This window comes from Vanellus vanellus (genome assembly GCF_965231255.1).
Source record: "Vanellus vanellus genome assembly, chromosome: 2".
In the NCBI taxonomy this organism is placed as follows: domain Eukaryota; kingdom Metazoa; phylum Chordata; class Aves; order Charadriiformes; family Charadriidae; genus Vanellus; species Vanellus vanellus.
The window spans coordinates 4,601,217-4,613,440 of NC_138906.1; the positions used below are offsets into that span (position 1 = coordinate 4,601,217).

At 38.4% G+C, this 12,224-nt stretch overlaps 1 protein-coding gene across 1 annotated transcript in view; it reads left to right on the forward strand.

Moving 5' to 3' along the window:
• Positions 1 to 11,603, forward strand: part of LOC309669424 (vasoactive intestinal polypeptide receptor 1-like) — a gene marked incomplete at its 3' end in the record, with an annotated part of 28,808 nt that extends 17,205 nt beyond the window's left edge. The window contains exons 5-13 of the mRNA XM_082480081.1: positions 739 to 836; positions 2,231 to 2,363; positions 2,796 to 2,949; positions 4,907 to 4,967; positions 6,966 to 7,035; positions 7,933 to 8,024; positions 9,022 to 9,151; positions 10,471 to 10,512; positions 11,415 to 11,603. Of these exons, the coding sequence (XP_082336207.1) occupies positions 739 to 836; positions 2,231 to 2,363; positions 2,796 to 2,949; positions 4,907 to 4,967; positions 6,966 to 7,035; positions 7,933 to 8,024; positions 9,022 to 9,151; positions 10,471 to 10,512; positions 11,415 to 11,603 (969 nt within the window). The remainder of the gene's footprint in view (positions 1 to 738; positions 837 to 2,230; positions 2,364 to 2,795; positions 2,950 to 4,906; positions 4,968 to 6,965; positions 7,036 to 7,932; positions 8,025 to 9,021; positions 9,152 to 10,470; positions 10,513 to 11,414) is intronic.
• Positions 11,604 to 12,224: the final 621 nt, after the last annotated feature.

Consider the following 12,224-nt stretch of genomic DNA (forward strand, 5'->3'; position numbering starts at 1 on the left):
GGCTTCATTTTTCTTGGGACATAGGATATTTGAATGCAAAACAAACAAACAAATGAACTATAAAGAATTTACGGTGTTACAGTATGCAACTAATGAATGAACTCTTTGTGCAAAGGATGAAAGACTATGAGATTATTTTCTTGGCTTTAACTTTCCAACCTTCACAGTGTGATGTGACTCTTTCCTGGTGTTTCAGTTTCCTCACCTACAAAAGTTTTATTTCTCATTTAACTATAGCTGTTTATGAAAATTAACACTTATCAAATCTGGGTGAAACAACCTTTGAGATAAACAGAGCAGAATCTGGCCCACGTCTAAAGTGACGGATTCCCAAATCACCCATCAGCAAACTTGAGTGCCCGAGAGTCTTTACGTACCTATATGAGAAAACATAGTTACTTAATAAAAGTAATATTTTCCTGTTGGACATGCTATATGAGAAAACATAGTTACTTAATAAAAGTAATATTTTCCTGTTGGACATGCTCAGAGGGGTCACTATTTCATACGGGACTGTGAGTGGTAGAACCTGTCTCATGTGTAAGGTTATGTAGGATTCAAAAGAAAAAAGGTGTGTTAGCGATGGAGGGAAAAACCTGAATCAGATCTCAAGCAAGCAAAGCAATATATAGGTGATGGGACTGACTAGTGAGAGCAAATGTATCTTAGTGAAATAAGGACACCAGCATGCATGCTGCATAACCACCAGCATTGGTCTGTGTTCTCTTTTTCTCATAGAAATCATATTATTCTGCATTTTGGCGTGTCTACACTGCTGGCTATGCAGCATCAGTGACTTCACTCATTACAGCTCTAATTGTCTTTGCTGCCTTCAGGTAACAAAATATAAATTGGTCTCTTTTCAGGATGTGTCAAAGTAGTCTCATCCTAATTCCTCTCAAACCCTCTGTGGTTTTGTTGTTTGGTTTATTTTTTCAAACTCTTCTCAGATATTGCAATGTTGAAGGCAACGGGTCCTTCTCTATTCATGTTGTGGCATTTCCTTTCAGATGTTAAAAAATACATCTGGCTGGGCAGTTTGTCTTAGTGTCTTCAATCTTACCATACAGTGGAAATGCTCCAACCTGTTACCCCTATTAATATAAAATAACTATTTCTCCAGGGCATAGCAGGACATGCTCTGCAGAAACCGAGTGGTTTATGCTCTGAACTTGTGGTCATTCTAAGCTGTCCTTTCCCTCTGTGAAAGACCATTGCTTCCATAATTGGGAGCTATAGAAAGAGATTTAAAGATATTTAAATATCATGTTTGATGATGTTGAACATTAGGAAATGGATCCTGGTTTTGATTAGTTCCAATGTACTTGGACAAAAGCCTTAAGCTACTCTGCAGATATGAGTGCAGAGCATAGAAGCAGCTTCTGAACTGGAGCGGATTGGCAGTCTCAAAGGCCGTGTCAATTATAGAGGGACCCAGGACCAAGAGGCTGATATGTCTAAACTTTGAAGGAGATTCCTTCAGTGCAAGGTCATGATGAGAACAGTCTTTTTTTCAGTGGTGCCCAGTGACAGGACAAGAGGAAACGGGCACAAACTTGACCATAGGAAGTTCCATCTTAACATGAGGAGGAACTTCTTTCCTGAGAGGGTGGCAGAGCACTGGCACAGGCTGCCCAGAGAGGGGGGGAGTCTCCCACTCTGGAGCCATTCCAAACTTGCCTGGATGTGTCCTGTGCAACTGCTGTAGGTGCCCCTGCTCTGGCAGGGGGGTTGGACTGGATGATCTCCAGAGGTCCCTTCCAACCCTGACCAGTCTGTGATTCTGTGATCTAGGGAAATGCAGTCTAAGGTAAGGCAGCTACTTCTCTGGCAGCCATCCCACCACGTGCGACTGGCACCCACTCAATATTCTGTTTTCCTCTGGCCAGAAAGGGGCTGAAGAGCCTATTTGCAAGCTTGTTCAACAAAAATGCTATTTAGAATAATTAAAAGGCATTATTGCAATATAGCCCAAGAGTCCCAGAGTTACTCTCTGCTCCTGGCATCTCCTTTAAATGTGTGGTGATTCAAGGACAATTATACTAACACTTTGATTAGGTTAAACAGATAATAACTGCTCTGCTCCCTTGTGTCTAGCTACCTCTCAAATAGTCACAGGTCATTTGTTTTGGAAGGTGTCTGCAGTCACCCTGTATTCCCGTTTGAGTTTTGATGAGACCATGAGAAATTTCTCCTGAAGAACGATTTTTATTTTCTCTTTCCATGTCAGAAAATTCCACTGTACACGGAATTACATCCATATGCACCTGTTTGTCTCCTTTATCCTGAGAGCAATTGCTGTTTTCACCAAAGATGCTGTTTTGTTTGCAGATGAAACTATGGACCACTGCCTAATGTCAACGGTACTAAACTTCCCCTCTCTTACCCTTGATTTAACACTTAATTCTTGACCTGAAAAGTACATGGAGATTTCTTAATCCCATTTCTCTTTAGTTTGTTAGAACTGAAATCTTAAGACAAACAATACTACACAAACCCAAAGACCAAGTGCTTATGGGCTACGTTCAGCTTTGGTGTATAAAGTACAGGTCTGTCAAAGCTAATGAAGCTGTATCAATGTATATTGGTAAAGAATTTCATCTGTCACAGAGGGCCAATGTTTCCCTTTCAAAAAACTGAAGTAACGTCAACCATAATGATGGAATCCCAAACCTAGTGAAATTTTGTATTCATTTCCTCATTCTTGTGTGGTAATTTTGCTTATACTTGAAGAGAAACCAGTGACAAGGGAGAGTAGACCTAATGTTTTCTTGTTCCTTCCTTTGCATTTCCAGGTTTCTTGTAAGGCTGCTGTGGCATTCTTCCAGTTCAGTATTTTGGCCAATTTCTTCTGGCTTCTTATAGAAGGGATATACCTGCAAACATTGCTTTTGCTGACCTTTGTTTCGGACAAGCAGTATGTATGGTGGTTCATATTTACTGGCTGGGGTTAGTACTCTTCTCCTCTCTGTGTTATTTAATATTTCCATTTACTTTTAGAACTAGATACAATATTTGTTTGGAGATAAAAAGTGCCTATCGAAAGTAACACCTTTCTGATGAAAGTTGCCTATTCATCCAGTGCTGCTACACCAACACCGTACCATTATTCTGTCCTTCTTCTTATCTTGTTATATATGTAACCACTCAAAATTTGGAAGGGAGGGATAGGATGGATTACTGGAAGCACTATGATAAGTCTACTTGAAAGACCACAGCACTCACCTTTATGATTGGAATTAATTTCGTGCAACTACAGTAATTTAAAAGTTAGCCATCTAATCTAAATTATCTCTCCAGGTTTCTCCTGCGGTCAGTAGAGTGAGGTATGTATGTTGTGATGGTGATTAATCCAGTTTTCAAGAAGATGAGTAATGTAGCTGGATAACAACCTGGAAACATGTTGCCTTCCTCCACTGACTAAAGAATTTTGGGTGACTAACTTTAAGTTGACATTTTGCTTTTAGTAATCAGGAATAGATTAAACATAAATCAGGTGAATTCAGGCCTAGGAACCAAACAATTTAATTTTTTTCGGAGATCTTCCGGCTTTAAGGAATCTTTTGAGTTTAAACAGCAATTAAAATTGTCTATGTTTGTTAGAATATGTGCATGTAATACCTAAAATTTCTTTCACTGGAGGGAATTGTTTATTATGACTCTCAGATACTGTGGTACCTCAACTTGGTATTCTAAAACAGCAGCACCCCAATTGAGCGGTTACATTGCCATTTTTGGCTTAGGAGTGAAATCCAAATTTTTCTGAAGTAAATAGTAATTTACCCTTCATCTTTAGATCCTCAGGCTTTTTTTATGTAACTAAAAGTATGAATTTTATAAAGGGGATGTTGATTTGAAGCTATTCCAATTATGATTTGCTGAAACTAGATGCTTAGACTTTGATTAATCACAGCTAACTTGAGGTAACAAAGGAAACACCTCAATTAATAATGTAGTAATCCTCATCTGCTGTAATCAATGGAAAGTGAGAGATATCTCAGGGGCAACTCAGATCTTAGGTGATATGGATGTAAATATTTCTCTTCATTAATTAAAATGACAACTAGAACTGAATACGGTCCCAGCTTAAAGGCCTTGAACAAAGGCCTAAAATTAGGAAGGACAACTTCTGGGCATTTCCTACAGATCTCAAATAATATTTAGAAAGATATTACCTATATTTCATTAGATTTATCAGTGAAAATGTCACCTGCTCAGATTAGAGACGCTTTTGTGGCAGCTTTGAAAGTCACTTACTCTTTTGAAATTCAGTTCCACAGAAGGACAGCAAAACTAATTGCAGTTAATAGGACTGTTTAAAAAAAAAAAAAAAAAAAAAAAAGGAAATAACTATTCCGTCATAAATGTAGGTGGATAAACACTGACAAAGTGAGGCTAAAAATCACCAGTTCCTGCATTTAGCTAAATTATCATTGAACGTTCAACAACTGATGGTCTAGAGTGATTAGTAGAGGTTCCTCAGGAGAAAAATGTGAACTACTCCATCTAGTGTACAAAGAGTTGTATGCTGGCCACAATTCACAAGATAAAAGAGCTCTGGCTAAATAAGTGACTCCTCCAGCTTCACGAGTGCTCATAATTTATATCCCCACCTTCAATAGTTCTTAACTGTTATTTTTGAAAATGTAGTTTCACAGCATCCCCATTTTCCTTTGTTTGGATTTCATTCCCCTGCCTTTTTTTTTTATTTGTTTTGGTTTGTTTTGTTTTTGTTTTCTTTCCCTGAACTGCAAGTTCTTCCATAAAGTTATTTAAAGTTGTCTCACCCATTGTTTGACTTTTAATGTACATCCAATCTGATGCACTGTGAACCCCCTTCAAATAAAGTTTCCTCGGGACACAGTATTCAAAACAATTATATTTTGTTCCATGTTGATTTGTTCAGGAGCTCCCACTGCTGTGATGTTTGCTTGGGTCCTCACGAGAATCCATCGACAAAATACTGGGTAAGTCAGAGCTTGGATAAGGAAGCCAAGGACATCCTATTCTGTACTGTATTTTTATTTTCTGTTGGGAAAAAATAGATATAAAATAACAGAAAAGCTAAAATAATTGTTCCAAAGTTGTGCCTCTGATCTTTATACTTCATATGCAAGTAAGTAAGAAAATAGTTTTGAGTCTTCTGGTTTTGATGTGCATTTGTGGAGTAATAAAACCTGAAAATATCATAGTGAATATTGAAATTTCATTTAGTTTCCTAAGGCCCAGTCCTTGAAATAATTATAATTCAAGAAAATCACTTCTTCTGTATAAAATCAGCCATAGATTACTAAACCTAATCTCTTCAATAAGTATCTCCCAAACAAACACATTATGTCCTGATAAGTAGTTTCTTCTTTCACTTTCATTGAGTTGTTTGAGTCTTTATTTTATTTTATTTTATTTTATTTTATTTTAACCTTTTCATATGAGAGCCAGGTATAAAGCAGATGATTGTTTACCAAAAGCTGCCCTAAAGGCTTTCAGGTCATTTCACATGGATGATCAATTGGAAAAGATATTATTTTACACCTACTTCCTCAGGACTCAGATTAATGATGTAGAAGCAGTATGTTCTATGGTCCATTGCATTTGGCACATCCTATTTTCCTTTTTTCTGTATTACTGGAGAACGTTTGCAAAAGTAACTCTCCACTGTAATGTTTCATAAGTGGAAGTGGTCTACCTTCCCACATCATGTGCTTCCTTTTTGTAGCCAGGAGAGGTCCAAGGAACGTTTCATTTTTCCTCCTTTCCCGCTGTTCTTCTTCCAGAGGATTGCTGAGTTTATCTGTTGGATCTGTAGCAGAAGAATCTGGCACAAGATACTGTGGTTACAGAGAGAGTTCAGAGAAAGGTGGAGAGCAGGAAAATGACGTCTTACAAGTTCTCATAGGCTTAAAAAGGGGGCTGAAAAGTGTCTGGAATTCGGGTGCTCTTCCAGTAAAGTGTCTACCTACCCGCTCAGTTTACTTCTCTGGTGTATTTCAGATGTCCACTTTAAGATGAGATTGTGCCCTGCTATGTTGGTCTCCTTTGACTGCAAAGGAAATGTAGTTGAATAGATCCAATGAGGACATCTACACGGTCAGATGGATCTCATTACAGATCCTCCGTTCATTTGGTTGCTCTTCTAATATTAGATATATAAGCAAATTACAGTATCAGAACCACTCATTTTTCACCTAATAGCCTGGTAAATGGAAACCCAAATCCTTCTGACGCAGCTGGTCTGAAGTCACATTGCGCACATTGCAGATACACCTTACACGCCGATGTGCTGGGATGAGCCACCACCTGTAAGCTTTATTGTTTTGCAGCCAAATATGCTGTGTCACAAAATTGGAAGGGAACATATAGGAAGAGGGAGCACGATATAACCTAGCATGTATAGCACTTGGCTGGAGAGAGTTAAACTGGACTGTTATTGACATTAAATACATGAATAGCCTCAAAACAGCGACCAAAAGCCCATTTTGCGCTCTCTTCAAGGTACCTTTACAAGGGCTCTAGATTTTTTTTGCCTATTTCCTCATGACCCCAAAGTCATTGGAGTTATGGATGCACAGTAGTTTGGCCTCTGACCTGTGTTCTGTAAAAATCACGTTTTCAACAGAAGAGCAGGAAAGAAGCACGGATGCAGTCCTGAGTAATGTACTCTAGGGAGTTGGACTAGATGATCTCTAGAGGTCCCTTCCAACTCTGAAACTTCGTGATTCTGTGAAAAATGTGCATTTCTTGACTTTGCTTTGGTTCTTCAACCTCTTACTAAATAAACTTCCTTTAGATTGGGCTGCACAGAACTTTTAGAGAGGTATCAGGGTACGAGCACTGGCATGGGCCTTTAAAAAGAGATTTAAAACTTAGTGTCCATCACTTTCCTATTCAGTGACAGAAATACTTTCATGAGTTGTGGGAAGCTCACACGGGACAGGTAACATGACTGGTTTTGTTTGCTGTTTCAGATGTTGGGATGACGATGAAAATGGAGTGGTGTTATGGATCATCAAAGGCCCCATTCTGCTAACTGTATTAGTATGTTTCTTTTTTTTCTTGAGTATCTTTTGAAATGTGAAAGCTAAGTTAGTGTCCTCTTTCAGTAAGCTGGGAGAAAAGCGTTACCACGTGCTATGGCATTGAATTTCAAATAGCTGGAAATTATTGTATAATGTGGTTTTGTTGTTGTTTTTGTTGGGTTTTGCTTGTTGTTTTTTTTTTTTCCCCCCAAACACCCTAAATCGTAACCTAAAGGGTAAATCCTATATTTTCTAGAGTCATGCTAAGACTTAATGGAATTATCTTGACACATCTGTTCCACATACCACAGTCGTGTCTGTGTCTCTGTAAGCCATTTCTGAAGAAAGGCAAAATTCTTAGATAATATAGATAATATAGATACTGGCAAGATTCTTAGATAATATGAAGCTGGTTTAACACAAAAAAAAATACATATTGATCATTTTATATAGTACATTTTTAAAATGAGTTTTTAGCACGTAAACTTAAGATAAGAAAAACTCCCTTCTGCACACATTTATTCCACCTAAATTTAGGGAGGAAACTATATGTCATTTAGGTCTGTATATGTTATAATCCCTGTCATAAACAATGAAGGGAACAGGGGGGACTGTTTAGACCATGGAAGATCTGCTTAGGCGCTGACAACAAGTACAAGGAGTTAATATCAGACATAAAATGATATTGAGATATGTACATCTATATTAATTCAACATAGCTTTCGGCATATCTTTATGTATAGCTATATATTGGTGCGAAAAATTAATACTATTTCTAATGCTATTGATGTGATCTGAGAGTAGATCCACACTGGTTTATAGCAATGCAAAAACTGGGGATTTCTAGATAATTTGTATCGACTGAAGGTATGTCCTGTTTTCTCATAAGTTTACAGATTTTTTCTTGTCTCTTTAGGTTAACTTTATTATATTTATTAATGTGATCAGAATTCTAGTCCATAAATTGAAATCTCAAGAGGGAGGAGGGAGCCATTCGAGCCACTTTGTGTAAGTATTTCTGGGTCTCTTGATATCGACCTGTTCTAGCTGCTATAAGAAATGTTTTATGGGCAGGAGCACAAAATGTTCTACTCCTTTACTAATAGAAAGAGAAATCCCCAGAAGAAATAACAATGCCAACTTTCCTTTTCATCCCAAATATCACATTTCTCTTTATCTTCAAGGGATGGGTGGATATGATGGGGACAATAAGAAAAGTAAAATATAAAGTATTGTAAGTCCAAAAGGACTCAGACTGAAAGTGTAAACACTAAATTTGAGGTAACACGTACATCTTCCTTCCAGTCCTTTCCACACAAATGGCCACATAGAGAAAAAATGCAGATAATTTCCTTTAAATTCTTAGCAGTAACATGATACTGATGTTCTGCTGACTGAACCTAGTTCTTCCTGTTTACGATCGCCTTCACAACCAATGGGGATCTCATCAGTGCAGTCAGAGGACTCTAGCAAGCTGTTTAACTCATCCAAAGGTATGTGGCTATGGCTGTTATGGCACAGGGCTTAGCATAAACCTGTGCCCTTCAGGAGTGACCTGAAGGCCAAGCAGAAAACCCTAGGACGTCACCAGTGGCTCTCCCACCACTGTGTAAGCAGAATCAAGTCCTATGGACAGTGATATTTAGATCTCCATTGACAGTTTTGGAAGTTGAGACACTCCTATGGGGGATACCTACACATGGCTGAGATTAGTCTCAGGAGAGTAGATCACAGTACTTAGTTTGGTGCACCTCTTTTTACATGTACAGCAGGGAGAAGAAGCCTTAAAGGTCAGTCCAGAAAACTTGCATGTTGATTTGTTCATCTTTGTTCACCAGGTGCTGATGGTGGGAGTGGCAGAAACCAATCTTTCCATAACTTCGTTAGATGTGGTTGCCTCCATTACAGACCTGTCCTCTGTATTAAAATTTCTTCTAACATGTAATTGCTGTCATTAATTCCGTATTCCTAACAGTGCATTGTTCTTTAATTCTTGGTTTGCCAGGAGACTTGCTAAATCCACGTTACTCCTCATCCCCCTCTTTGGAGTGCACTACATTGTATTTGCATTTTTCCCAGAAAGCACTGGTCTGGAGGCTCGCCTCTATATTGAGCTGGGCTTGGGTTCTTTTCAGGTAAGTTGGACAAAATGTTGATCAGTCCTACGAGGTTTGGTCTGAAACACCACATTCTCAGGAAATTTACATTTTAGGTTGGTTATAAGAGCAGGTGTTAATAATGTGTCTAAATTCAACGCACATATTCCATCTTGCTCCTTCGCAATCTCTTTCTGTTGTTTATTCCCTTATCTTATTACTTGAAATCTCACACTACTTTTGAGTTCTGACTCAGACTTCGTATTAATAATCACAAAAAAAATTTCAATATCTACTTTTATTGAATATCAATGACAGAGTGCCGTGAAGACCAGTCCATGGATTAAGGTGCACTGATTGAAACTAATCCCACATATAATAAAGGTGATCATAAGAGGAATGAAAGAATAAGGATAACATATAACAACCTGTTCTGCCCTTAACCTTGAGCAGTAGTGAATCCATCATGTTAATACTTCTGTATTTCTTTTATTTTGCTGTACCACTGTTCAGAACACTCTCTTGGATTTGAGAGGGCCAGTGCCTGGGTATGGTACACTTTGTAATACATAGCTGAGATCCTCTTCCTTCCTCTTTCCCCTGTAACCCACAACAGCTTGTCCACGTTGATATGTGCTGAACTTGATCTTTCTTCCATGCTTACCTCTCAACCATGGCCAGAATCTGTTTGGGAAAACATTTGCTGGCCCAGGCCAAAGCTGTGTCATGGACCATGTTGACATTGTAATAACACAGAGGAGCAAAGGTCGGTGTTCAGGGCTGTGCCCTGTTCAGTTTACTAATAGATATAGTCTAGCACTGCCCAGTGTTTGCCTGTGTTAGCGCAGTCTATGAAATGGCTTGGCTCCTGGCTGACTAAGGCTCCCCTAAACAATGCCTGACTGCGGTTCTGGGTGAATATGAACCCAACAGGTTGTTTGCACACAGCCAATGTCTTGTGAGTGAAAGAAGACAGTGTAGCAGTCAAGGTGGAAAACAAGAACAGGTCCTCACCCGGTTTATTCACTACCGTAAATATAGACTAGAATAAGACAGAGGTCCCTACTGCCTTATCTGAGGAAGAACTTGTTTGTAGGAGACAGTAAACAGTAAATTAGCCCTTAGTTTCTCTATACGTGGGGAATAATATACATATAGAATTGCCAGTCCGTTGAGGAATTTAATCCTATTGTGAAAGCCCAATAAATAGTGCCGCATCACCCAAATTCCAATGGAACAATAGAAAGTATGTATTTTTTTCTGTCTTACTCAAATTTTGAATGAAACTTGTGTCTTTTCTGATTCTGTGCTTTAAATCCTGATGGTTGACTTTTCTCTCGCTATCGTCCCTGTCCTAGGGTTTTGTTGTCGCTCTTCTATATTGCTTCTCAAATGCAGAGGTGAGTAGCAAGTACATAAGATTATCAAAACCTTTTAAACTCATGGGCCTCTCCTGTTTTTCTTTCTTTTTTTTTTTTTTTTTTCCTTTTCCAGAACAGATCTGTGCTTTGATCTGCTCCTGAAAGCATGAAATACCCATATCTTTTCTTTCTTTGGTACCTTTGTTGACTTTATTTGTATTCATGCAGTTCTGGGAGAATGACACAAAATAAGCTTTGAAGCAATGACCCTTTACAAATGGTTGGTGACTTTCGTGTCAGGGGACTGTTCTTCTGCTTTATGTCTGATAGCTATCATGATGATGTCTCAATGGAAAGCTCGTAACACTCCTCACTTTCTTTAGGTTTATTTTCTCCTAGTGAGATTCTTCCCTTTCCTTTTTCCCCTTTTCCCCTTTTTCCCTTTTTCCTTTTTTCCCTTTTTCCCCTTTTCCCTTTCTCCCTTTTTCCCTTTTTCCCTTTCTCCCTTTTTCTCTTTCCCTTTCCTTTTACTTTTCCCTTTCCCTTTTTTTTCCAAAGTCAGACTGTACGTTGTCAGTAGTTTTATTCAAATACTTTCTTTCCTGTTTTTGTAACATTCTTAGAATTTGGATAAATTCCCTGTAGTGCATTTCAGAGAGCCTATCATTTTAAAAACTAACTAAATTTGTTTGCACTTTCCCTGAAAAAGGAGAATGAAACAAAAGCCATGAGAAAATGTAAAAACACATCACATCCTCAGAAAAGGGTGTAGGTTAGATGAGAAGAATGATCCACTAACGGTGCCTCAGTCTCCCCACTAGTTTAGACTGACACTTCTCATAGAAGTGGCTGATGTAGGTGGAATTAGTCCTACCCAACGATAAATAATGCCTAAAATACACAATTTTCTGATTCTTTGTTTTTAAATTCCTTTTCTATAGGTTCAAAGTGAACTGAAGAAACAACTGTGCAAATGGCAGTATCAAGAATACCTGAACTTCACACACAAACACAAGACTTTGTCCAGAGAAAACAGTCCAGTCAACTATGTCACTCAGTTATCACTGCTTGAAAAAATCAGCCCGAAAAGGAAAAAACCTGTGTACCAGAATGGTGTAACTTCTGTCTGAGGTTTTCTAGCAGGATGAGTTGCTGTGGCGTGGCAACATACTACCTAAGAGATGGCCAGCTTGGATCCTTTATGGTTTTCCATAGTGTCAAGAGCCTTCTGTGAATTTCTTGTCCTGAATGTGAGTCTGCTTTTCTCACCTGGTACAGAGCAGTATTACAACTCTGGTTCTCTCTCTCCTTAAGCATATAAAATCCACTTGTTTTGATGTGAAAACCCAAACGTTGAGTTAGAGTGAGTCAACAGGTTAACACTCAGAAAAAAAAGGAACTATATTAATTCCTCCCAGGCCCGGTATGTTTGTCCCATCTTTGTTAGTGTTTCCCAAAATTTCCACTTTTCAAAAGCACTATTCCCAATTTTAATTTGAAACAGTTATGGGGTGGCAAAGGTTTGCCATATTGATTAGTGATGTTTTACTGGTTGTTTTGAGACAACTTGAGCCACCTTAATGGGAATTACACACAGAAACTTGCTAAGCAACCTCCTTTAAAAGGAATCTCAAGGTGTCTCAAGAGTGACACAAAAAAGAACGAGTTACATTATCCACTTGGGTCTTTTTTCTTCCAAGAGGGTTTAAATTAGTCCAGAGGACCCCAATCAGTTTCTTGTCTATGGGAAA